This window comes from Tenebrio molitor, chromosome 5 (assembly GCF_963966145.1).
Source record: "Tenebrio molitor chromosome 5, icTenMoli1.1, whole genome shotgun sequence".
Classification (NCBI taxonomy): Eukaryota; Metazoa; Arthropoda; class Insecta; order Coleoptera; family Tenebrionidae; genus Tenebrio; species Tenebrio molitor.
In genome coordinates, this window is record NC_091050.1 from 11,435,136 (window position 1) to 11,459,644 (window position 24,509).

Genomic DNA, 24,509 nt, shown 5'->3' on the forward strand with positions numbered 1-24,509 from the left:
TTTAAGGCCTCGAGGGCAATTAAAAAAGCCCAATTTGCACAGAAACGAGTTGCATACAAACTTTTATTGTTTGAAACGACGTCCCTAAAGCTTCCAAATCTTTTTAAAATGATTTCGCATTTGCTTTTGACAGTTTTGACAAATTTTTCAAGAAATGTCACTTTGAATGTGTTGTCTAGGCCTAGGGCAACAGTTAGGAGGCAGTTTACAAAGGAGAAAAATGAGAATTTATGACAGTTGAAAGCAATAAATAAAATTAAAATTCTAAGGGCCAGTTTATAATCCGAAACTTCGATTGGTTCAATCTGATCACGTGTTCAGTTAATCTCACATCTGATTATCTGATTACGATTCACTTAATTTCGCTTCTGTAAACTGGCCCTAATGGTTACAAAAAATAGAGACTAGTTAGTCACACAAAACGACTGGTTTGGTAAAAATTGGGGGGGCAAAAAATCTTGGAATACTTTTGCAAATTTTGCAAAATATTATAGAGAAAAGTTTCATAAATTGGCGAGTTCTTTCACTGGTTAAAATTAACACACGTATTTCAGAGACAGCCTGTATTATACGGGAAACATATAGGATGTTTTAGACGTCGACGTTCAGTTTTTACGAAATACAGTTTTCAGAACTAAAATAAGATTCGCTGACGAAGGTACATTGTACATTAAACATTTGCTACCCTGATATGCAGTCTGTTAAATGTTTTTGTTGTAAGTTTTTGTGTTCTTAACCTAATAGGTTACACTACTTAAAAGCTTCGATTAACAGTTGAAAATATAATTTCTTCGTTGGAGCCATTTGAAAAATCGATTTTTTTCACAAGAAACAACAGCTTTAAATGCTTCTACGATTATGTCGATTTATTATTATTTGAAGTTATTTGCAGGACTCTCGAAAAAAATCAAACAGACCTAACAATTCACGGAAATTGTGCAGCAGCACTCAGAATTCTCTTATGATTTCGCAAATGTAATAATGTATAGGGTGTTCAATTTTTCGGCGAAACAGGAAGTCGGAAAAAATTAGCCGGTATCTGAACATTCCGAATATGCTGGTGCTGGTATAATCTCGTTGACACCCTGTATTTTTTTATACTGTGTGATAAGGGACAAGGGAGATGGAAATGAAGTGTTTAATAAATGAAACAAGTTTCTTTCTGTTTTAAAACAGAAAGCAGTTTTAAAATTTATTTATTTATTTTGATAATAAACTAGACGTAATAACGTAATGATTTGAATACATTAGGTACTATCGACGCCATCGAAATGTGAACGCCAAATTTTCATAGTGTCTGTTGAAACATCACTCATAGGCGTGCATTAATGTGTCAGATTTGTGACATATTTTCACAAACATAATTTATCAGCAGATTTAATTTATTTTTAAACGATATACATGCCACGACACTTGACCGATGCGGAAAAAGCGAGGGCTGTAGCCAAACTCGGGGAAACTTGTAATAATTGTAATAGAAAGCTATAGGTAATAGAAATCTTCTCTTATCTCCCATACATATAGTACGCCACTGAACAAAGTTTTATTTAATCTAGACCAAAACAGAAGACGTTTCTATGGCACCAGAAATTCGTTCACATTTCGATGGCGCCGATGGTACTTCTTCCGCCAAATATTTGAACCTGCGCAAAACGGTAACAAATGTGGTCGTGATCGTCATCGAATCGGAGAAGCCCTACGTTGTGATTTTCTTTTGGCGGAAAAGGTTCGGAATGCAAACGGTGAGGGTTCCAGTTGGAAGAGTGCCGCAAATAAAACACACATGTGAGGGACGCAAAATACCTTTTATTAAAAAATGCCTGTAATAACTTTGATGAAAAAGAAATTGAAACGAATACAAAAGACAGAAATTAAGGTTAACGAAGTACAAGAAATTAACTAGTTGAGTACATCACAAAGATAAACGACAAGATGAATGCAACAATATTTAAAATAACAGAAAAACGGGCACATGACAGACAAAATGACAGTTTAAAGCTTGCAAAACAAGTAAACAAATTATAAGGCAGTTATTACAGACAGGGACGGATGAAAAACCCTCTTCAAAAACCGCATCCCAGGTATTACTCATATTTTACAATTCGATTAATGACAAAACCAATGTTTAACTCGGAACTACGCGGTCAAGGTACGCCTTCGGGAGCTTAGAGCTGGAGGTAACAAACTTTCGGCCGCGAGGGGACTCAGAAGAATAATCTGAACCATCATGAGAGCAAGCGACGTTTATAGATATTCGGGGTATTAATGAACGTCAGACTATTTCGCCGACCAAGTAAGAATGACAGAGCGTCTCGGGGTTGTACGATTAGCATCACTAAACAGCATAAGCGAATATTTAGCTCCACCGTCCCCAACCAACCGTTTCCCGACAAACCCCCGAAATCTCTATAACCTCGACGGAAGCTTCACGAAAACATCCCGCCGCCGCATAAGCGAAGACTTAGGTCCGCCCCCGCTAACGGCTCTAAATAACCGTAGCTTCCACAGAAATTTACTAAACAAACCCCACGACTTCCTGATTGTCACCTAGCTCCCACAGGGGCGCACTTACAACATTTTACTTTAACCTTTCCGAAATCTAGCAACAACACAAAGAAAAAAACCGAGTTTAATTCAATCGAACAAGCGTAACATTTAAACGATGAGAAAATTCAGCAAAACAAAGCGCAACATTAAACAATGATAAATAAACAAAACAAAACGCAACATTAAACCATGCGCAAATAAAAGGGGACAAAACGCGAAGTAAAATAACGATAAAATAAAAAAACGCTTTAACTGGCACAAATATCGGTAAGCAGCATAAATAACGAATACAATAATCGTTGGTAATGTTAAACAAAAAAAGAAAATGGCGGATCGAGTGCCGTTAGAAAATGCTAGTAAAAAAAACAAAATGGACGCTCGCGGTTCGGACGACGGCTCCTAATTTCCGAAATTACAAGATTACAAAAAAATGAACCTCCTGGGAGAAACTTAGGAATAACGCTTAAAATTAACAAATGGGCGCTTCTTAAAGAAACAGCATGCAACAAAATGAAATCTACAACATACCCTTACCACGTGGTCCTGGCCCCAAAAACAAAACACAAAAAAAAAGAGGCAACGAAGGTGGGATAAATTACCCAGGTGAATTAAAAACGGTGAATTCCTCACGGGGACACAAAATATCTACTCCGAACGGTAGTGGAATTGTTCTGGTTTAACTTACAAATTTGAGAAACTTGGATCGCTCTTCGCAAGGTGTGTTCGTTTCGAAAAACTAAACAAAAGTGACCTACCACCCTTCAACCTTCAACCATCCGCGCGAGCGAGCTTCAACCCCCGCTATATTTCCGCTCGTAGTTCCTAGTCTAGCCGCTAGTACCTTCATATTTGGCGCGCTGTTGTGGCGGTACCGGAAATTTAAATTTAAATTTTAAACTGGGTCACTACAATAATTACATTTATATGTGAATATTCTATCGAATGTGACTTCAATAATGTTAATACGTTGATAGTTGATACCTCAATAACTTAGATGACAAAAATATTAAAGTTCTTACTAAAAAAATTAAAACCATGTTATTATGAATTACAAAATAGAGAAAATAGACGGCTATGAAAAACAAACTTTTTGCAAACGTATGGCGTAGCTTGCAGCATGCTAACATCTGTTTAGTTTTTGTTGTTGCAAAATTGTGAAACTCGCATCTGAACGGACCTTAACGTTGGCATTTGACAGCTGATGCCTGATGCGTCAACTGTCAAAAGTTGTTGAGTGAATTTTTTATTTTGATAAGATATGATTTATTTACGGTGATAACATTCAAGCTGTAACAATCATTGTTATCAGCAATCGATTACAATAATGTTTACAACTGAATTAGCTATTATCAAAAATAACCATGTATAGCGCCGTGAGATCGTCCAAGGTGACATCAAATCTTAATCTAGGTTAGACGAAAAAACATATAAATCGGTTTGATTTCAGGCCGACACCTCGGAAAGCTTCACGCGACAAGGCTCGTTGAGAAAGGTTATATCTGTAGAACACAAAGACAATTTATTTGGACGCCAAAATGAGGACCTTAACAAAATATATAAAAACTTTCATCAAGAGTATGTCATACTGGCTGAATAGTAAAATCGTTTTGTTTAATGTTGGGATACGCTTTAATTGCCTCTTTTCAGTAAAATGATACAAACAGAGAATATTCAAGGTGTGTATGTGATTCCGTCCAGAGAAAATCCGTTTGGTAAGTCAACTCATAACCTCACTTTCACGTTATTATTTATTTAATCATTTCAAGTATGGTTTGGTGTGATTTTTGTAAGAACTGGCCCTTATGAAGATGGAATTTTTCGTTTTAATATAGTTTTAGATGAAAATTTCCCTGATAGCGAACATCCTGTAGGTTTACTAGTTATTTTTGTTTTTCTCACTAATCGAAAGTATTTTCATGTAGAAAGTCGTGTTTTTGACAGAAATATTCCATCCTGTGATACATCCAGATACTAATGAAGTTCACCTTTTAAAGGCATTTCCAACATGGAATAAAAGTGAACAACATATCTGGCAAATTTTAAAATATATACATTGGATTTTTTATAACGTTGCCGCCAGTATTTCTCACGCCGTGAATACGGAAGCGGCAGATTTGTAAGTCGCGTCGCGCCTCAACTTGTCAAGCTCAGTTAAAGAATTTAAGGTTCACCAACAATCAAGAGGCCTTCAGAAGTAGAGTCAAAGGAATCACAAAGTCCAGTCAAGAACATATTTACGACGAGCCGTCCGTTGAGGACAAACACTATCTCATATTTGAGGAGTACAATCCTGAGATACATGACCAGGCCAAGAGTACCATGCTGACCCAAAATGAAGATGAGGGGACAAAGTATGGATTCTCTTGGGTGCTTCCTGGAAGCTTTAAACCTTTAGGACGTCCACCTTCACCTGACTCTGAGAGCGAGTCATGACGTCCGCTTTCAATATTTTTGATTCTTAAATGTTAGTCACTCTACTTAAATTGCATTCTGAATCAAGGCTTAGTACAAAATTTCTTTGAGACATTTTAAATGCGTAGCAATATTATTTCACATGACAATTGTGCTTTAAAACTGTTTAGAACAGTCAAGTAGTGTAAGACATTTTACATAATTACTTAAATTGCCAAAATCAAAGCAAAAGCAACGTGCAATAAGTAAAATATGAACAAATTTTATTAAAATTATATTTACAGCCTTTCTTTACAAGTACCTATTGTATTTTAAAATTTATTTTTAATAAACAAAACAAAATGATTACTGCTTGTTTGACACGCTTTTTGTGTACCAACTATTGTCCAATTCATGTGTGACCCCATTAAAAGTAAAATGAGTTGGAGGATTACTTTCACCATTGTCAAAAGTGAAATATTTGCTAAACTCAATTGCCAATTTAGATCTGACCAGTCCTATTGACCCCACTTTTTCTGGAGCTGGATGGTACACCCTTCCTGTATTTGGCAACATGATTATTTTGTCTGGTTCAAATTTGTATGTCAACAAATCACCAGCATGATTATAAGCCATGTGAGTTTCTACCAAGTCATCTTTTACTGCTTTCTTGATGACATTGGTGAAGACAATGGGATAATCATCACATCTGACAAAATTTCTCTCTTTTCCACATATAGACAGGTAGGGAAATTCTTGATATCTGCCTGTGTTATTCATTCTCAACTGGTTGAAGAAGAATCGAAGGAATTTCTTCTCTTTGAAGCAGGACGTGAAGTTTTTCATCCTTGCGTCATCTAGAAATAACTGATTTAATCAACTTTGGAGCCTATTTTTAGCCAGTTTTATTGATTTGTTAAAGTTATTGCTCTTGGAAACAATCTGTTCCTTCCCCTTCTTCACCCATGAAAGGTCAAGAAGTGAAGGCCGTTGCTTTGATTTATCTTTAGCCGCATCGTGAGACACTTTAATTATTTACCATTCCTTGATGATCTATGTAATAGAAGTATTCCCTGACTTTAGGTTCAGGTTCTTGACCTTGCACGTACGACACATATTTGGCTTGCTGGTACGCAACAATTTTCCCAACGGTGCGTAAAAACGCACTTTTGCACATCACCGGGTTGTTTATTATCATTATTTATTTATAAACGTGTAGACTTTGACCATTTAATCGAGATGACAGTTTGACAGGTGATTATTAAAAAATGACAATTTATGATGCCACGTGACCGCAGTTGAGCTTTCTATTGGTTAACGTGAGAAAGTATTTTGATAAGAGTGCGCTCGCGCAGCAAACATCCGCCGTCCGCCAAGTTGTCAAATGTCAAACGTGTAGTGGAGTTCGTAGATATTTTTAACATATTTTTGATAGTAAATTAAAAATAAAACAATATGGGCCGATCGCGGTCGCGAAGCAGATCGCCCAGAAAACACCACAAAAGCAAACACCACAAGAGGAGCAAGTCGAGGGAAAGATCCGAGAGAAGGTCGACCTCTCACAGCAAAACGTACAAAAACTCGGAGAAAACCAAGGAGAAGAGCTCAAAATCCAGGTGAGAAACATGAAAATCACGTGGCCGCGTTGTTTGGACGTGTTTGCGGTTAGGAAACGGTCGAATTCGGTGTCGTCGACTTCTAGCAGCGACACGTCCGTGGACCTGCCGAGGACCGAGAAGCACACGACCAAAAAGAGCCGTTCGCGGAAAATGGACGAGGTCGAGAGACTGGCCGAGATGGAGAGGCAACGGCGACAGCGAGAGGCCGAGCAGAGACTCATAGAAGAAGAAACAGCCAAGAGAATAGAAGAGCTGGTGAAAAAACGAGTCGAGGAGGAGTTGGAAAAGAGAAAAGACGAAATCGAGAAGGAAGTGACGAAGAGAGTGGAAGAGGCGAAGAGGATAATGGAGAAACAGATGATGGAGGACCTGGAAAGGCGAAGAGAGAAGCAGCGAGAAGAAGAGAAGCGCAGAGAGGTAAGGATAAGATTACGGCCACCAGCCGATTTTTAAAAACTTCTAAAACTCATTTTTACAATTACTGTTATTTATACTTGTTTTTGTTATATCTATTTGAAATAGATTTATGTTGTGTAAACTACGTCTCTTTGTTGGAATATCTTGATATCTTCATTTACTACATGTTTTTGTAAGGATGATGGAGATCCTTACAATAACAGACCCATTCCCATCAGAAACCTCTGTATTTAATCACCAGTCTAACTCAGGATATATTTGTAAACACGCTCCCGCCTCAAATGCGACTCAACTGAACCCGTGAAGGCTGTTTTAAATATATCCACACTAAATAATAGTGAACATAGATAAACTAATGAAAAAAACTTTTAAAAAACCAACTTAAACGTGAGATATTCTCTTTCTGTATCTCTCTCACTTGACGTGGTTGCACAAAATAGGTAGAATGTAGATGAGTGTCTACATTATCCCGAAAGTTATGTAATTAATATGCCAATAGCATGTAAGCTAAGGGTCGACAGTGAGCATAGCCAAGTGATAAGGCGTAGTGGTCTTCAGATGCAGTGGACAGCACGGCGCGCCTCAGGTATTATCCAATCTTTTTTTATACACTTTTATACCTTTAAGACTTATGACTCAGGAGTTGTATTATTATTTTATACCCACTGGCCCAAGCCGAGACGTGACTGTATTCCTACTATTTAAACCGCCGCGACCCCGGAAGTTGCGACATTTTCTTTTTGCCGCATAATCTTGGCAGCTTCCGCGGTCCAAGCTGGCGTTCCGACCTTGGCCCAGGTCGCGGCCGGACGGCCGGAACGCCGAGCTTGAGCCCCATCTGCGCGAGTGCCGGTCGAATGCCATGTTGTGTCTTAGCTAGGCTAAGCTAGTTAGGTAAAGCGAGGCCTGCATAGGACACGATCTGAACGAGTGCGACACAAGAGAGCTCGGGCCAGGCAAATCTGATCTCGGGCAACCGTTGACTGTGTCGTATGTTTTATAGGAAGAAGAACAGCGAAAGCAAGAAATGGTGGAGAGAATACTGGAAGAAAATCAAAGGAAAATCGAAGAGGCGCAACGAAAATTGGTAAATTGGTCGATTTGTTGGTATGACTCTGTGTAACTGTGCTTGAACCAGGCAGAAGAAAGGTTAGCCATGGTTGAGGAGCAGAGAAAGATGGACGAGGAGAGGCAGCGGCTGCGAAAGGAACAGGAAAAGAGAGTGAAAGAGGAACAGAAAAAAATTCTAGGAAAAAATAATTCAAGACCGAAGTTGTCGTTCTCTCTCAAACCTGTTCTATAGTTGTGAGTGTGGTGCGAGTGACGGTTTTAGATATAAAGTGGAGCTTTACGGACACGATGACTTTTTTTACATGTAAATACCGACATAATTATAAGTTGCATAATCAGTTGATCACGAAAAACACTGTATTTCCTTAATTTTTAAGTAATATGTACCACACTCGGTTCACTTTTCTCCGACGAGAGGGACGCTCTTGAAGTTCTCACTCTTCTTCAGTCCGCGCTTCTCCTTCTCGTTGTGGATGATCTGCAGCAGATTCTTCAACGTCTTCTTTATCTCTTCGCCGAAGTTCTTGAGACACTCTTGCTGCTGGCCCACCACGAGCGCGCTCATATTGCAGTAATTGACCGGGTCCAACGAGTGGACTTGCTCTTGCTCTGGAGCGTTGAAGAAGTAATTGCTGTGCAGGGGCAAACCTCGCAGTTCCAGAGTCGCACTCGCCGGTAGTTTCGACAGCTGCTCCTTGTAGATCATCTCGAAGGCGCCGGTGTTCGCCTTGTTGTTGTGTGCGTAGTCGATCACCACTGAAAACCCCTTTTGTACTCCGGTCGCTATTTCCCCCCCCCCCACAAATTGTGACGGAGATGTGACGTTTGTTAATTTCGTGTTGTTTATTACAACATATCATTTCTCCGTCACACTTTGTGATCGGCGATCAGACTACAATGCTGGTGGAACCCACCTTTGATCACGTCTTCGAGCACTTTGGGGCACATGCGCGCCGTCACCGGCGTCGACCCGTACAGAGCCGGATTCGAGTTGATTTCCAACAGCCACGGTTGGAAGTCTTCGGTCAAGATGAAGTCGGCGCCGTACAGCTCGAAGCAGTTCTTCCTGACCACCATCTTGTCCTGGTGCATCAGGACTGCGGCGGTTATGCACTGCTTCATCCCCGGATAGACCGTGTCCTTGAAGGTGTTGGGGTAGCCGATGTTGGTCAAGTACCTGACGAAGTCGTTCGAGTCCCACATGTTGTAACTCGGCAGCGCCGAGTCCAAAGAGGTGTTCTTGTACTTGCACTGGACCGAGTTGTTGGTCAAGTGGATGGACTCGTGCAGTTTCCTCAAGTTGTAAGTTTGGGAGCTGAATCTCAAGTAGCACTCTCTGAAACGTGAGTGTTAACGTTGCGACGTCGTCGATTGTTTTCGGCTCACTTGTACATCCAGATGGTCAGGGGGCAGCAGTTGCTGATCAGGAACCACTGTCTTATGTCGAATTTGGTGTTGTAGATGAGTAGAGGGCGCTCTGCGAAATTGACAAGCTAGTAACGTCACGGTGGTGCCAACATTGATTACCTATGTATTTCTGTATGATGTATCTGATGTGAGTGTTCTGTTTGGTCACTTTCAGGACGTACTGTAGTGTCCTGCACATGTGTATGCCTCTCCCTCGACTGCTCGCTGTGGGTTTCAGTATCCAGATGTTCATCATCCCGTCCATGTCCACGAAAGGGTAGAAGCTTCGCAAGTTGTTCAAGACGTAGTTGCACTTTCGGACCAGCGAGTCTTCGGTCTCCGCCCCTTCGGACTTGAAGTGGTTGTTGTAGTGGACCAACTTGTAGAAGTAATCCAAGAACTGGTTCCACTCGTGCTCCGTCGCGTCAGCAATCTGCATGTCGATGTCTTCGTGTCGCGCCTTCTTGATGAACTTGCAGCACTCGTTCAGCGCAAAATCGAAAGTCTCCAGTGGGATCTTGCCCGAAGGACTGAGCAACTTGCACTCTCTCGTCACGTTGATTTTCACCACCCACTTCAGGAGAGACATGGCGGCCGTTATGTTGAAGTCTTCGATGAAGCCTTTGAGGTCGCCGTTCTTGCCCAAGCTGTAGGACCTCGGGTGGTTCAGCTTGGAAACATTAGACTTTTGGTACCAGTAGGAGAACTTGCTGGCGTCGCACAGACCCAGCTTGTTCGTATAACTGAATATCTCCCTTTTCAGTTTGTTTATTATGGTGAACTTGATCTTGTCGGGGTTCTCTTTGAAAGCTTCGTCGTTGCTCCCCCAGTAGAAGTCCACCTGGTACCCCCCCAACAGCTTCGATTTGATCAAGTTTTTGCAAGTGGCGGTCAAATCCTCTCGTCTCATCAGCGGCAACAGTTCGTTGATGGAGTAGCTCTGGTAGCGCTTCAGGTCGTCGTTCAGGCGGTCTTTGTACGAGATGTGGAACTTCTCCACCCATCCTCGCGCCACCAGAGCCTTGCGGATCGGTGCGAACAGTCCCCGGACGGTGAAAGTCTTCCGTTCTCTGATCGCTCTGTGCACTTCGTCTTTCAGGAGTTTGAGAGGGTCGACGTTCAGGGAGCTGGAACGCTTCGTGAAGCCTCTGCTCGAAGCGCTGGAACGCGCGGATAACGCGTGATGCGTGGAAGAGCAGAATCTTCTAGGAGTACTGCGCCCGTTGGCCAAATTATACTAAAGAATAGTGTGATGATTACCTTGTTGCGCTCTGTTTAGGCGAGATGCTGGTCTTGGAGAAGTTTTTCAGACTGGCCTGTTTGCCCACTTGTTTGTTGAAAACCTGCGAATCTTTCTTGGGCACTTGTTTGCTCGCAGAATTGTTGGTTTGGTTCTTGTTTGCGGCGTTGCTGTTGTTGGTTTGGTTCTTGTTTGCGGCGTTGCTATTATTCGTTTGATTCTTGTTTGCGGCGTTGCTATTATTCGTTTGATTCTTGTTTGCGGCGTTGTTGCTGTTGGTTTGATTTTTGGGAGCAGAACCTTGGGACTTGTCACTTTTAAAAAACTCCTTGTTCTTCGGCTGGATCATCGCCGACGGCACTTCCTCCATTTTCGGTTTAGAGATCGGCACGCTTTGTATTTGTTTTTGGAAATCTTTTATTATATTCGCCAACTCCTGAGTTACCTAACGTACAAAATTTAACCCCACGTATCAAATAATTTGTTCCCATCTTATCCTCAAATCCAATCTCCTCACCTTTACTTTTTACCTACCTTTTGGAAATTCACATTAGTCTCCGAACTCGTCACCGGAAAAGGCTCAGACTGTGTTTCTGTATCTTGCTGGATATTATCGCTTCTCTTGTATATTTCAGTAATCGTATCGTTCTAAAATTGCGCATTTGATTGTCAAATTAAATTAAATATCGATAACACCTTAGGTGGCGGTGGTTGTGCAGATTCAACGTTTGATTTCGCACCTTCAGGGGGCATACTCTTCGCGTCTTTGTTCTTGTTTACTTGTTGACTTACGATGTTTGCTCCCGCGGTATTACACTACAATCAGTACAATTATTTGGTGCACAATTGGTTGCCTAACTTCGACAAAATTAATTCTCAAACCTTTTGCAACTGGGGGCGATTGTTGTTTGGTTGCTGAACCGTGTTCTTGTTCACCGGTTGTGCCGTTTTCTGCTGTACATTCATCTACAACACAAACGTCGTCACTTACAAAGAAACACTTAATCCACCAAGCACCTTCTGTATTGGCAAACTGTTCGCATTCTGCATCACGTTCGCCACTTTTTGATTCGAATTCTCGACGCCCCTGTTCACCGGAGCGGCCTTTTTGTATATTTCGGTGAGCGGAACCTTCTGGAACGAATAATTGTTAACATTATTTACATGCCCCATCATTTGATTGGTTCTGATCCAGTTGTCGATGTTTTTCAAAAGGGGCGTAGTCGGCATCTGAAAAAACCGCACCGTTGCAAAACGTTTTCAAAAATTGTTGTACCACTTTATTGGCGTTTGGCGCCATGGGGGCTCCCGTTCGCACGTTGTTCCTGTTGCCAACGTTCTGGTTTCTGTTGACGTGAGGACACTTCTTGTACACATCTTGAATGGCAGCTGGGTTCTGCTAGAACGTGACGTTTTATCGCGAAATGACAACAGATTGTGTCGCACCCTTTGAAATGAGTAGCTGGGGAGGTTGGGGGTCGTGGGGAATGTCGATTTTAAGTTTCTGGTGGGGTTCGGGGGTTGGACCACGTGGCCGCATTTTCGTACAATCGGCTGGGCATGGTTCTGGAACTGCTGAAACTGCAAATTTGGCCGTGGGACGGTCTGCTTCCCGCGAGGGCTTACTTTAGGTGATGCTTGGTGTTTACCGCCAGAATGCATTTTGGCCAATTTAATGAAGAACGGGTAATTTTGAAATGAATGATTCACACGACTCACAATTTTGACATAAATTGCCGCTCGATGACGTTACCGCAGTTGTCACTATCGTTTTTGCCAATTCTGACCTTCGCTCCTGATTTGGAACGCATCGCAAGAAATAAACAACCACTGTAGAAAATTATACTTTATTGAGAGTCGAATCAACATAACAAAATGGAAGCTAGAACGATTCGGCATCATTACAATTACCTGAAGTTTGCCATCTTAAACTGTGAAAAGCTAATAACTTGGATAGAATTTACGAACATGAAACATTAATTTGTTTTGTTGCAATTGGCATTAATACGTGGCAGTAAATTTACATTATCTAGATTAAAACAATCGTTAGACTTGGAGCAATTTTTATTGCCAACATCATCGTTGTGTGCACCACTTAAGATATTTTTACCCTTGAGTATGCTGGCGGTTTCGCGTTCCCAAATACCGTTTTCTTTTTTGATTTCGTTACAGTCATTTGATTTGTTTCTTGAAGCCCACTCGTTAAACAGTCCCAAATATTTACTACTTGTCTGGTCGTCGGTCGCTTCCTCGCATTTAATGTTTTCTTTTGCGTTTTGCTTTCTGCAGACAAAATTCACTTTGTTAATTTTACTTTTACTGGAGCCTCTTTTTTTTGATACCCTTTCTCGCTTGTTCCTGCCAGTGTCGCACTTTTTCTTCACCGATTCCTGCTTGGGAACCTTGATCACGTCGACTGGGGGGCTCTTGGGACTCTTTATCGACTTGCTGAGGTCGTCGATCAGGTCTTCGATCACCGGACCTTTGTACAAGTTGGGCGACGGCAGCTTGGGCAGGTTCGTGGGGGCCGTGGCGCCGCGCCTCGCTTCCGCCTTGGCGAACTCCTGCTTCCTGTTCAGCCACATCTGGGCGTTGTTGTCGTACTCTTTGGACTTCTCCTTCGGCGGCAGCTTCAGCTTGTACTTGTTCTTGAAGATCTTCCGGCCTCGCACCGACAGGTTCATGCCGAGGTATGGGGGCACGCGGGGCAGGTTCTGCCGGTAGACCAGATCGAACAGGCCCGTGTCCGCCGTGGGGTCCCTCTTCCTGTCGATCACAACTGCAACAAAATCTCTCACCACGGTTCGCTCGCCACAAACGAAAACACAACCTTTCACCAGGTCCTCCATGCACTGGGGACACATCCTGCTGGTGACGCTCGTCGAAGATGACAAGTCCGGGCTGCAGTTGATCTCGATCAGCCAAGGCTTGAAGTCTTCCGAGATCATAAAGTCCGCGCCGTAGATCTCGAAAGTGTTCTGTCTGCGGTCCATCACGTCTTGGCTCGCCAACATGGCGCACACTATTCCTTCCCGCATCCCCGGTAAGATCACTTCGTTCCATTTCTCTTTCACTCCGATTTGTTTCAGGTAAGTTTGAAAAGTGTGACAGTCCCACATGTTGTCGTGAGGAAGGGCCTTGTCGCGTTGCTCCACGTTCGTGTATTTGCACTGCACTGCGTGATTTGTCAGGTGAAGGGATTCGTGGAAATTGTCCAAAGTGAAAATTTGGCTGCTGAACCTCAAGTAACTCTCCCTGTACATCCAGATCGTTAACGGTTGGACATTTGCCACGATAAACCACTGTCTTATGTCAAATTTTGTCTTGTGAATCAATAAAGGCTTCTCTGCAATTGTCAACGATCAAAACGATTAGGATTTCTCACGTGGAACGATCAACCTTACCGATGTATTTTTGCACGACGTACTTTAATTTTAAATTCATCACTTTCTCGACCTCGGCGATGGTCTTGATCAGTTGGATGCCTCTTCCCCTGCACTTGTTTCCCGGTTTCAAAATCCAGATGTTCCTCATGCCGTCCATGTTGAACTCCGGCCAATACTTGACCAACTCGTTTAGAATATTTTTCGACTTGATGTAATACATCGTCAAGGGATGGTCGATGGAGGTGTCGAACAGAGCCCCCTTGTGCATGACCGAATAGTAGTGAGACAAAAATTGTTCCCATTCGTGGTCCCAAATCCGTTGGTACTCCTTGTCGATGTCCAGATGTTTCTGCACTTCGATAAACTCCGAACAGCGATCGATGGCGAACTGGAGGGAATTCAAGGGCACTTGGCCCTCCGGCGACTGAATCCCGAACTTGTTCTCGGTGTCGTACTTGAGAACCAACCACTTCAAGAGCCCCATGCAGGCGCTGATGCGAAAGTCCTCGACGAAATTGTTGAAGTGATCTGGAAAACCTACAATCTGGAGATGACAGGTGAACCAGTCTCCGGGTACGAACCTAAGACGTAGCATCTGGGGAAGTTGACGGAGGAGACTCCCGGCTCGCTGAACCAGTAGTGTTGCTGGAGCAGAAGCGCTAGACCTTCTTTGGAGGCGAAGAGGGACTTGCTGAAGCGGTTCATGAGCTTGTAGCTGTTGGAGCGGTGGAGGAGGTCGCTCTGGTCCTTCCGCATGCTCCAGTAGAAGTCCACGTCGAAGTTTTGGAGCATGCGGGACATGATTGTTTTCTCACATTTTTCTATGTAGGCAGTGGGGGATTCCCAGTCGTGTTTGACTGGCAGGTTGCTGACGAGGTCGTCGGAGTTGGGCGCCGTGGAGGATTTGGCCTTGGTGACCGAGGGCTCGTACTTCTCGATCCAGTTTCTTTTGAGGAGCTCTCTGCGGATGACGGGCCAGCCGCCTGGAACCGGGTGAGAAAGCGATCTAGACAGTGCTCTCGACTTACCTTTGATGGTGAAGACTTTGTGGTCTTTGACGGCGGTCTCGACGATCTTCCTCAAGCGGCTGAGTCTCTCCGACGTGATGGTGCACTTGTACTTGTTCTCGATGCAGCTGTTGGAGCGCTTCATCACCTCCGACGAGCTGTCCGGCGCGGTTGTGTGCTTGGGGCTCGACGGGGCGCTCGCGACCAACGGGGAGACCATGATGGCTTGGTGCAACTTTTCAGGAGGTTCCAGCATTATTTGGCATGTCTTTGCGGATTTGATGACATGTGTCACGGCTCTGGTCTCCCTGGACAACCTCTCCCGCAAGTTGCCCAGGGATTTTTCTCATCTAATCATCGCCGCTCGACGTCCCTCTCGGCTCGTCCATCGAGATTGCTGCAACGAAACCGGGCAGAGTGAGGAGAGCCGCCGCGATCAATACTCACAGCAGCGACAGCCGGATTTATTGGCGGTACTCGTCCATCTCTTCGACTCTAGTGTTGTGCCAAACGTCCCGAATCGATGCGTCGCCTCTTCACCGTGCGTCGAGCAGCGTGTTCACCCTGGTCGGCGGCGCGAGCGAATGCAACAGTCCAGGAGTTTCACGTTAACCCACATCGGCATCGAGGACTTCGTGCCCAGTACTCGACGGTACCAAGGAAATGCATTCGTGACGCCCCTGGTACCGCGGAAAACCGCCGCTGCGACGTCATCACTTTGACGCCTCCGAGAATGCGACCTGATACCAACGTCTCTGACAATTTAACTTGCGAAAGAATGGAATTGAGGGTGCAATTTAAATTCCATTAGGAATTAGTGTCTAAAGTGGCTATCATTATGCCGGGAAATGGCACGAAAACGCGAATTTCTTCCTATTTATTAGCTTACGCACGAGTTTATAATGCGGCCTTTACGACGCTAATTTAATGGTACTCGGGGCTATTTTCGGCGCATTAATCCTCTTATAATTAGTACTCCGCGACATCATTTCTTCACCCGAGCCATCCTTCTTGTTTCCCAACAGAGCAACAAGTTTTACTGTCGATAGCCGAGTCAAATTACACAAAACATTAAACTGCCCAAATTGACTCGACAACTAAAATATGATTTTACGACGAGCGGCAGAAATAGAAATTATGAACAGTCCTAACAAGAAGCAGTAAAAATATTATTTGTAGAACAACGCGAAACCATAAAAAAGATACTGTTAGTCTACCTGTGCCAAAAGTGTGTTTACATTTTTTTAAACAAATTTGAATTAGTCAGGAAAATGTCGAAGAAGCACGTTTTTACTTTGTTTGATCGTCGGTTAGAAGGTTATTTGTTTTCGCATTTCCGCTCAATGCTTTTTCTATTCTCCCAAATTTATTCCCAACGATAATAATTATTTATCATAATTTATTTGCCGTAGAGATGTCTAACTTTATTGATTATTCTATAAATTTATAACAGCTAACAGTAGAAGTTGTTTTTATGCAAATACACAACCGCAGACAATTAATAAATAACATATTAATTGTTATTGGGGAAATAAAACCCATTTTAATATGTATTTAAATTCTAACGAGACAAAGACTAGTCTTAAGTTTTTTTCATAGTTGATTTACTACAGCGAAAAACCTCGAGGTGTACAGTTGGGGACACGGAATTTCAATTTTAGGAATTTCGGGCATCATTTTTCGCATGTCAATCAAAATCGTCACAAACGGTAAAATTGAGGTTAATAATGTAACGCCTATTTTACATTTTTTGACGGTACTTATATTGACAGTGATGCCCGAAATTCCGTGTCTCGAACTGTACACTACTGTGCAGAAAAATCGCGTATATTCTACTATTCCGGACACGGAATCTTGGCCAACATTTTTTTTAACATTTCTAAAAAAAATGATGTAAACCAATCATTAGTGTCATTAATAAATGACAATTATTAAAAATCACTTTCAAGTTTTTCTTGTGACATCAAAAAAGCAGGGAAATGGCATTTTATCAAGTTAAAAGTTGGGTTATATTCAATAAAGGCCAGTTCACACATATTTGTCAGTGAAATGTCAGGAGCGCGTTCATAAATACTCTGGGTAGGTATAAAGGTTACCCGTGGGTCACCCAAACGCCGTTCACAAATTAAAATTGGGGGAATAATCACGCTACCCCAGATCGTTCACAAATGTTTAGAGTGACACAAGGAGTGTGCCCATGTTACCGATGTCTAGCGGTGCGGGAGAAATTACCCATACGTCAGATTTGACGTCTGTCAAATATCTGACGGCAGTGAAGCGGCGGCTGCGTGAAAAAAATATGTTCTAAGGTGTTTTTATACATTTTTTAATTATGTTTTCAATAATGGGAACAACATTTTCGAAACTGGAACGGCTGACTCTGAAATGCATTTGAAATGGTCTGTTGGTTAACCCCGGTACAATCCGTTCAACATATCTAACAATTCTTAAAGGTAGGTATTCTTTGTGCAACCACACTTATATTCTTTTCTTCCCCTTCCTGTATTGAATCCAGTGATAACAAATTTACAGGGGAAAAACGTTTTTTTGCAGAACAAAATGTCCCAGAAATAATTAATTTTCTTTTTCTTTCGTCAAATTTGCATTTTTAATCTCTTGTTCTTCATTTAAGTAGGTGGTTAAATAGATGACAATTAAATGTGAGTTGACAATGTTCATTTACAAAAACAAAAAACACGCGTTTACCCGATTCCGTTCATAATGCCGGAGTGACACTGCAGTCACGTGATATTCCTCACACTCTACCTTCGCCCATATTTTATGAACGCGCTCCAGTTGTGGCCAAGATTCCGTGTCCGGAATTGTACCTATTTTTCGCTGTGTTATGAAGTCAGTCTAGATTGGTTTTGACTTTTTATTTGTCAGTGTCAAACAACGAACAACTGTTTCATTTTCCCAATAACAAATCACTTAGTGACAATTTAACTGACAGTTTATAACCTATTTACAAATAAAATTTTAAATGCCACATTTAAGCACACAAAGCACAAAATACTCGAAAACTTGATTTGCTTAATTATTGAAGTGTATGCAATTTTTCTGCACAGCAGTGACAAGAGAAGCGTTTTGGAGGACGTTTATTTGCAGGACACTAAACTACTAAAACTTAAATGATCGATTGGAGTCACAAAAATATCCTTGAAAGAAGCTCAGTTATATCTGTGGAGTGATCTGCTATGGATCTGCTCTATCGTCAGATCTATCAAATCTCTGATCCATAGAACATGTCTAATAAGGGATTACGCAGAAAAGAAAACTGTAGGTCCAAGTATTTTTCCCGATATCACGAGCAATTGTAGTGCTTGGGAATAGTTGGAAAAAGAAAACAGATTGTCTTATTTTAGATAAATTAGAAAATAAAACTCAAGACAGCGACTTTTTTGTTTGTAGAGAAACAACATTTCGAAATTGTTAATGTTGTAATAATCACGAAATTCCAAAATTTCTAAAATTATTTTCCTTTGGGAAACGAGGCGTAGTAATAGCGTCCGAAATGAGAGTCGGTCTTCGCCCTTTGCTTTTCCTCCTTTTTGTTTTTTTTTTTTAATTTTCACAAGGAAAATTTTCTTTTGCTTTAAGGACTCAAAGGACGAGTTTTAAATAGGTTCAAGATAGGGCCTGAAGAATAAATACATTATGTAGTTTTAATAATTTTATTCTCCCGGGCTTCGGGCAGGTACTTACATATTAAGAATACATAATTATACATAGTTAATTTTGGAATTTGTGTGTCAAGATCTGCATATTTAAAGATTAAAGACCTAAATAGTACCCGTATTGTTTTCTTTTTCTGAAATCGGAACAGTGAACTGAAATACTACTTAATCACTTGTTTCATGTTATTGTTTATGTTGTTTCATGATAACTGGAAACAATGGTGGGATTAGTGGTCTTATCAGAAAATAAAGAATAATGGGTAATGCGGATCGATATAGGATTTATCGCTATTTAACTTTTACAATGATATTTTCTAATTGAGTTCTGAATAAAGTAAAAATAGTTTATGTGGAATAATTGGCACTAATAGAAATTTTGTAGCCGTAAATACCGGAATGCTCTTCAAAATTAGCAATAATTTCAAAATTAATACATTTTCAAACATCATAAACTATTTTTTACGATGTAGTCGTTGTAACATGAAGTAGTAATTTAAAAAAAATCTATTACTAAAAATATACGGTAACATTTTATTGAGATCTTAAAAAAATTGAACAGATCATTATCTTTCCGTCTCTTTCTCTTGCACTTCGTCACGTGTCGCTTCGTCTCTGTCTGTTCCGCACCGGAGAACCATCACGATAAATTTAAAAATATTCGATTTGACATTAATCTCGACAATGACAACGAAATCTGACATCAGTGACTTTTTTTAAAATGATCTACGAGTCAAGAACCAATCACCTTCCAAAAATTGACATTTACTGTGCACAGTTCTGATTGGCCCACCAGGTGGGTCCGAGTGGCCGCCATCCCGTTCCAGAACAAATCAATTCCGGCGTTAATTGTTATCGGCGGAGCAATAACAGAATTATAAACAAATATGACGCAACCAGTGATGAGTTGTTAATTTATTTAGGTAAGAAAGTGTGCAGTTTGGAATTGGAGGGAACGGTTTGAAACGTCGGTCGGGGGTCGTCGTTCGTTTCCGCTCGTCGGTCGTAACCGTTTGACATGAACGCAATATGGCGGCCGGCTCGTTGCTGGTGCATCAGATGTGTGTAGTAAAACCCCAACTGTTTGTAAATTCGGCAATTTAAAGTGGTCACGTTTGCGCCCCCGAGTCCTCGAAAGGTCGCAGAGCGCGTGGTTGCGGAGTATCGTCGATCGGAGCGTCGCGTCGCCGGGGCCCTTCCAGACACTGTCCCACCTGAGGAATGTAAATTTTTGTGTGATTTCAGTGGTGCAATGTACCTGATAACAAATGTGGATTGTTGACGGTGTTGTGTAGAGTAGTAATTTCGATGAGGTCTGCAGGGGAGTCGCTGCACTGACCGCAACCGTACGCAGAAGACCGATTTGTTGTCATCCTTACAGGTGAACAGGCCATCGAACTACCTTCAGATATGGCCTTCAATGAGGTACGTACACGTTCGGAAATTTAATTTACCACTCGGACTTTTGGTTACCGGTTCTAGCCCTCTGGCACGGCAACAATTCGGGACAACTATCGCATTCGGAACGCCTACAGTTCTCGATAATTAATCGGCGCACAACTCTTCGCCGCCTCGAAGACGACGAAAATCGGAAAGATGTAAACAAAAACATTGAACAGGTTTTTCGGTGTGGCATTAAATTACACGGCCGATTTTTTCCAAGTCCACCAGGACGCTCATGTTCGATGCTCGTCCCGCTCCACCGCTTTCCGACGATGTTTGTTTTATCTAGATGGATGGATTTACCTACATTAGTTGAACAAACAAGCACCGCTTCTTTCTCCTCAAAGTTCTATTTTAACCCCAGTCTGCAAAATTTTGACGCATCGCTATCTCCGAGTGAAGGATCACAAGTTGAGTCACAACTGCATCGGATCGGCCGCGATGCTCTTATCGATCGAGCGATAAAGGCTATTACATTTTTACAGTTTTCTGAATCGGTCGATCAAAGTCGACCGAAACGTTTTCGACGTTCGCCGTGTCTTGATTGCTCCTTTGGCGGCGGCTCCAATCGAGACCAATTAAGATCCTGCGATTCGACATGTCCACATCGTTCCCCTCGTTCTGCATTTTGCTATCTTCCCCTCGATGCAATCTATTCTGCAAATATTTGTCTATCAAAAACCCCGTCGAGCTTTCCAATCGTCGAAGCCGCTCCGCACCAGACCACACCAGATTGATCATTCCCGACCGTTTGGACTTTGCATTTTTATTATATTTTTTTAGATGTGTCCGTTACGAGCCGCTCAAATTCGTGAACTAGTAAACTGGAATATTGCATCATAGCAGCGACGATCTTTAAAATATCGTCGACTGGTTTGGTCTGGTGGGACCAGTACTTTCTTCGTCGTCTTCCACAGCTAGACCAGAGGATCTTGATCTTTTTCGCTTGAATCTCGTTTGACGAGTCGTCATTCATGGATTTTAGTGTGATGAAATTTTTTACACTCCACTCGACTTCTTCACCTCGCCTTTCAGTTACTCCACTAATTCCACTATTGAAAAATCTGTTCGTTGTACCCGATAAGCGCCACCTTGCGTTTTACCACTCGAAGCAGCGATGAGATGTTTTCGCTCGTTGTTGCATGTTCCAGGGGTACAACTCGTGTAATTTCGCAACGATTGGCCAGATGTGGAATTGCATTTTGTTGTACGCGGGTCGTATCTCTTTGGAGATAGCGATCTGGAGTGCGAGGACCGTTCGTTATCGTTGGAAGTGTTAAACGCATTAATTTTTCACCTCGTGACCTGCATCGAGGGTTTTTCAGCCGGCACTCTGATCAAACTCTATGCATATTCGCGTGCGCTAATTGGCCGACTCGAATTCGAAATCGCCTTTTTCCTCATTAATTAATCGAACCTGGTGGACTGTTAACCGAACAGTGTGAGGTTTAATTAACCAACGTGAAGGTGGTGCCCATAAATTTACAAGGTACCAATTGAGTAATTAATGCCCCAGTTAATGACAGACGCGGTTTTACTGGCCGGACGATAAAAATAACCATCTGCTGTTTACCTCGCCTCGTAACGACGCTTTTTCGCCGACTATTGTGCTCAACCACGAGATTAACACGTGTAATCCGCCAAAATTAATACACATTTGCATCGACCGTTGTGGACCCAAGATAATCACAGCGGTAGCCCCAGGTAAAGGACGCAAGGTCAAGGATAATTATCTGTTATATCAAAAACGCGAGCCATTCCGTTGAATCATTTTTTCGCGATGACGCAAATGGAATATAATCGTCGTTAAAATGGAAGGTGAAGTAAAACGATTTCTATTGTGGCCGAGAACAGGATCGTCGCAATTGAAACTTTTAGTGCCGCCGGTGCGTTTGAAAGTTGTCCCAAGAAAATTTTCGTGTCTGCTTGGCACAATTATCATTTACAAAGCAGCACTAATTAAAATGAAACGCCAGTTAACGTGTTAAAATTGCTTTATTTAGCAGTTTTATTGGCAAAAACTAATTATGTGAAAGCTTGTAAAAACAAAATACAATTCCGAATAAAACGAATTGGGTGTTTATTATTCATAAAGCCGCGTCATGGGTAAATGTTGGTGGCACTGTTACGTCCACACTTTTTTCTTATCCTTCTGCGTCCTGTCACCGCAATTTACAAAATGCACGTTGCGTCGTCTTCTTTTTGGGAGTTTTTTCTCGCGAAAGCGTCCTTCAACCCGGACACGTCACGTGTTTTTCGGCGAGGATTCCGAAATATTTGCATCATGATGATGAACACAGAAAAATTGCCGAACGGATTAAGGTTGGTCTGCCAATAAAATCCGCTTCCATGTTGGAGAAGTTGCCACACACGTCCAGAGTGCAATTACTGCCGGACCGGTGCACCTGTCGGATGTTCGCATTTCCGCCTTCCGCCGGGACCGGAACCGTTTTCGAGGAGCAAATCGAAACAAACCGGAGCCGGAGAGGAAGTCATCCAGGAGAGGACGCCCCGGAGTCCGGGAGTGTCGTACGTGGGGCCACGAGCGAACAGGTGTCGCCGGGTGAACGACTCCGGGGCATTTAGCATTACATTTGCGACGGCGTGTACAGTTGGTTTTGTTGGAATGGGCGTACGATAAGAAAGAAATTCGACGAACAATGGGTCGCAATTACAGTCGGAAAGTGAAAAGTCTGGGAACGGTAACCGTACAAAAGAATTGAATAAAGGAAAATCGCGTTGGGGGGAAGGTCCAGATCGGGAGGATCCCCGAGCGCCGGAAAAGAAAGCGGGAACTCGACAGTCAAGGTTGTAAAGTTTCTGTGACGAATAAGAAACGTGGGTAAACGGCGAACGTGTCTAATGTCATTAACGTAATGAAATCTGAATGTTCTTTGTTCTTAATTGGATTAGCCGGTCTGGAAGGAAAAAATGTTTGAAACGCGGACAATGCGATCGACGGAATCATTTCGCAAATCGGCCAACCAAGAGGAAGGAGAACAATCGGTCGTCTCCCCCGAGGCAACCCCCCAGGATCACGCGGTTAATTAAACTGGGCTGGTAAAAAGTACGTCCGTATAATGCGCGATTTGTCGCCGAAAACGGACGTTTTCGTCAAAGAAGATGATAAATCGATCGGCTCTCTCTCCGGTCCATTCAGGGCGAAAACAAAAACCGAATGGATGGTGGTGGCGGCGGCGACACGCCGGAGAGGGCGGCGAAGGATCTACGGTCGCGTGCTCCCCCAGATGGTTAAACGGCGTGTAAACCGCCGGACGTTGGGGGATAGTTTTGAGCGAGAGCGGACGCTTGACGTAATCGTTTACGAATTATGGGATCCAACCGGCGTGGAATGATGCAATCGAACAGTTCAATCTGGGCAACACGACTCCGACCATCTGTACTCTTGTACCAATTAAAAGTTGGGGAGTTGCATGCCCGTCGTGGTGGAGTTGTGAAAATCGGCAAAGCGGAAAGGCTGAATGGTGAGGATTGGGGTTCCCTCAGCCGAAAACGATATGGTAATGTGGAAAACGTCGACGATGGTAGGGAATGAATGAAGAATACCTACTTGATAATTTTGATTTTTCGAGTGATCCCTTCCGGCCGGGGCACGAGAGAAGTGACCGGAACTTTCTCGAATGAAAATGAAAAATTTGCATGAGAGACATTTTCGGTTATGAAATTGGGGATCGGAACAGATGGTTATCATTCAGAGCAACTCACGATAAAGTAAAGTGTCTTGTGAACGTGGAACGGAGAGTTTTCGGTCGTTCTGTTCCCGCCGTCCACTTTCTAATGTTAATTGCGTCGAGTACAAAAATAAATCGATCAACGGCTCTCGAAAAATATCTAATGGCAAAGTTTTTGCACCGTAATTGTCAATATTGAATTTACCAGTCGAGGTAGTAACCGCAAATTTGCTTAATGGGTGGAATGCGTTTCGACACGTTCAGAAAAATATCGTCCGACCGTTCACGTGCTCGTACATGGTGTTATGAAATTACTCGCAGGAATTGTAATTTGAGAAAGGATTTCTTTGTGGAATTTTGATTCCGTTAGTCGAGGAATCTGGAATAGTCCAACGTTAAACGATATTTATTTGCGTATGGAACGCGGCGTCGACGTTGTCTATTCCAATTTTTGACGCCCGAGGACGTCTGAAAAAGTTTTCGGCCAAGTTGGATAACGTGTTTTGATGTTGGAGTTTTTCTATTTTATATGACCGATTTCACTTTGTCATTGTAAAAAATTGAATAATTGTTAAACCGCCACAGTTTAACTTAACAATTAAGAAAAAGTGGCGA

At 42.4% G+C, this 24,509-nt stretch overlaps 6 protein-coding genes across 14 annotated transcripts in view; 3 read left to right on the top strand and 3 right to left on the bottom strand.

Moving 5' to 3' along the window:
• Window positions 1-3,738: 3,738 nt before the first annotated feature.
• Window positions 3,739-5,307, top strand: LOC138130704 (protein crossbronx homolog). Its single transcript, XM_069047329.1, has 6 exons — window positions 3,739-3,935; window positions 3,995-4,143; window positions 4,195-4,259; window positions 4,314-4,414; window positions 4,470-4,663; window positions 4,713-5,307. Exons 1-6 carry the CDS (start codon window positions 3,909-3,911, stop codon window positions 4,978-4,980), a joined length of 804 nt encoding a protein of 267 aa, XP_068903430.1. The 5' UTR covers window positions 3,739-3,908; the 3' UTR covers window positions 4,981-5,307.
• On the bottom strand, window positions 5,206-6,274 carry LOC138130706 (UPF0598 protein CG30010). The gene is made up of 2 exons (XM_069047332.1): window positions 5,978-6,274; window positions 5,206-5,805 (listed from the first exon to the last, which is right to left on the bottom strand). The coding sequence occupies exons 1-2, from the start codon at window positions 6,134-6,136 to the stop codon at window positions 5,305-5,307; spliced, it is 660 nt and encodes a 219-aa protein (XP_068903433.1). The 5' UTR covers window positions 6,137-6,274; the 3' UTR covers window positions 5,206-5,304.
• LOC138130691 (tubulin glycylase 3B-like) lies at window positions 5,695-12,470 on the bottom strand. Of its 5 annotated transcripts, none has more exons than XM_069047306.1 (13): window positions 12,319-12,470; window positions 12,139-12,273; window positions 11,972-12,088; window positions 11,710-11,922; window positions 11,575-11,658; window positions 11,389-11,508; window positions 11,227-11,340; window positions 10,713-11,137; window positions 9,573-10,612; window positions 9,432-9,522; window positions 8,960-9,381; window positions 8,433-8,801; window positions 5,695-5,795 (listed from the first exon to the last, which is right to left on the bottom strand). In XM_069047306.1, exons 1-12 carry the CDS (start codon window positions 12,352-12,354, stop codon window positions 8,443-8,445), a joined length of 3,156 nt encoding a protein of 1,051 aa, XP_068903407.1. In that variant the 5' UTR covers window positions 12,355-12,470; the 3' UTR covers window positions 5,695-5,795; window positions 8,433-8,442. The 5 variants fall into 5 exon arrangements, with proteins under 5 accessions (XP_068903407.1, XP_068903405.1, XP_068903404.1 ...); XM_069047304.1 differs by having other exon boundaries at window positions 9,573-10,657; XM_069047303.1 differs by having other exon boundaries at window positions 9,573-10,666.
• On the top strand, window positions 6,278-8,398 carry LOC138130705 (UPF0430 protein CG31712-like). 2 transcript variants are annotated; one of them, XM_069047331.1, is made up of 4 exons: window positions 6,278-6,554; window positions 6,641-6,974; window positions 7,978-8,061; window positions 8,113-8,398. In XM_069047331.1, the coding sequence occupies exons 1-4, from the start codon at window positions 6,394-6,396 to the stop codon at window positions 8,275-8,277; spliced, it is 744 nt and encodes a 247-aa protein (XP_068903432.1). In that variant the 5' UTR covers window positions 6,278-6,393; the 3' UTR covers window positions 8,278-8,398. The 2 variants fall into 2 exon arrangements, with proteins under 2 accessions (XP_068903432.1, XP_068903431.1); XM_069047330.1 differs by having other exon boundaries at window positions 6,281-6,554; window positions 6,608-6,974.
• Window positions 12,471-12,523: 53 nt separating the features above from the next.
• Window positions 12,524-16,379, bottom strand: LOC138130692 (tubulin glycylase 3A-like). 4 transcript variants are annotated; one of them, XM_069047311.1, is made up of 7 exons: window positions 15,533-16,373; window positions 15,107-15,482; window positions 14,660-15,061; window positions 14,097-14,615; window positions 13,523-14,038; window positions 13,035-13,471; window positions 12,739-12,975 (listed from the first exon to the last, which is right to left on the bottom strand). In XM_069047311.1, the coding sequence occupies exons 2-7, from the start codon at window positions 15,339-15,341 to the stop codon at window positions 12,949-12,951; spliced, it is 2,136 nt and encodes a 711-aa protein (XP_068903412.1). In that variant the 5' UTR covers window positions 15,342-15,482; window positions 15,533-16,373; the 3' UTR covers window positions 12,739-12,948. The 4 variants fall into 4 exon arrangements, with proteins under 4 accessions (XP_068903411.1, XP_068903409.1, XP_068903410.1 ...); XM_069047310.1 differs by having other exon boundaries at window positions 12,524-13,471; window positions 14,097-14,606; window positions 15,533-16,379; XM_069047308.1 differs by having other exon boundaries at window positions 12,524-13,471; window positions 15,533-16,378.
• A 3,386-nt stretch (window positions 16,380-19,765) lies between these two features.
• The window catches only part of GckIII (Germinal centre kinase III), a 42,825-nt gene continuing 38,081 nt past the window's right edge, over window positions 19,766-24,509 (top strand). Inside the window, exon 1 of the mRNA XM_069047319.1 lies at window positions 19,766-20,184. Coding sequence (XP_068903420.1) covers window positions 20,170-20,184 — 15 coding nt within the window. The 5' untranslated portion in view covers window positions 19,766-20,169. The remainder of the gene's footprint in view (window positions 20,185-24,509) is intronic.

Bases quoted from the DNA above. Each gene is read 5' to 3' on its own strand.
- LOC138130704 (XM_069047329.1), top strand. From the start codon at position 3,909: ATGTATAGCGCCGTGAGATCGTCCAAG. The intron at 4,260-4,313 runs GTAAGTCAACTC...AATCATTTCAAG, and splicing joins GTCCAGAGAAAATCCGTTTG to TATGGTTTGGTGTGATTTTT. The intron at 4,664-4,712 runs GTAAGTCGCGTC...AAAGAATTTAAG, and splicing joins AATACGGAAGCGGCAGATTT to GTTCACCAACAATCAAGAGG.
- LOC138130706 (XM_069047332.1), bottom strand. From the start codon at position 6,136: ATGATAATAAACAACCCGGTGATGTGCAAAAGTGCGTTTTTACGCACC. The intron at 5,806-5,977 runs GTAAATAATTAA...TGATTAAATCAG, and splicing joins ACATAGATCATCAAGGAATG to TTATTTCTAGATGACGCAAG.
- LOC138130705 (XM_069047330.1), top strand. From the start codon at position 6,394: ATGGGCCGATCGCGGTCGCGAAGCAGATCGCCCAGAAAACACCACAAA. The intron at 6,555-6,607 runs GTGAGAAACATG...GTTTGCGGTTAG, and splicing joins GAGAAGAGCTCAAAATCCAG to GAAACGGTCGAATTCGGTGT. The intron at 6,975-7,977 runs GTAAGGATAAGA...TATGTTTTATAG, and splicing joins AAGAAGAGAAGCGCAGAGAG to GAAGAAGAACAGCGAAAGCA.
- LOC138130691 (XM_069047303.1), bottom strand. From the start codon at position 12,354: ATGCATTCTGGCGGTAAACACCAAGCATCACCTAAA. The intron at 11,341-11,388 runs GTGTTATCGATA...GCGCAATTTTAG, and splicing joins CACAACCACCGCCACCTAAG to AACGATACGATTACTGAAAT. The intron at 11,138-11,226 runs GTAGGTAAAAAG...TTTGTACGTTAG, and splicing joins CTAATGTGAATTTCCAAAAG to GTAACTCAGGAGTTGGCGAA.
- LOC138130692 (XM_069047308.1), bottom strand. From the start codon at position 15,341: ATGCTGGAACCTCCTGAAAAGTTGCACCAAGCCATCATGGTCTCCCCG. The intron at 15,062-15,106 runs GTAAGTCGAGAG...ACCCGGTTCCAG, and splicing joins CAAAGTCTTCACCATCAAAG to GCGGCTGGCCCGTCATCCGC. The intron at 14,616-14,659 runs GTTCGTACCCGG...TCCAGATTGTAG, and splicing joins CCCCAGATGCTACGTCTTAG to GTTTTCCAGATCACTTCAAC.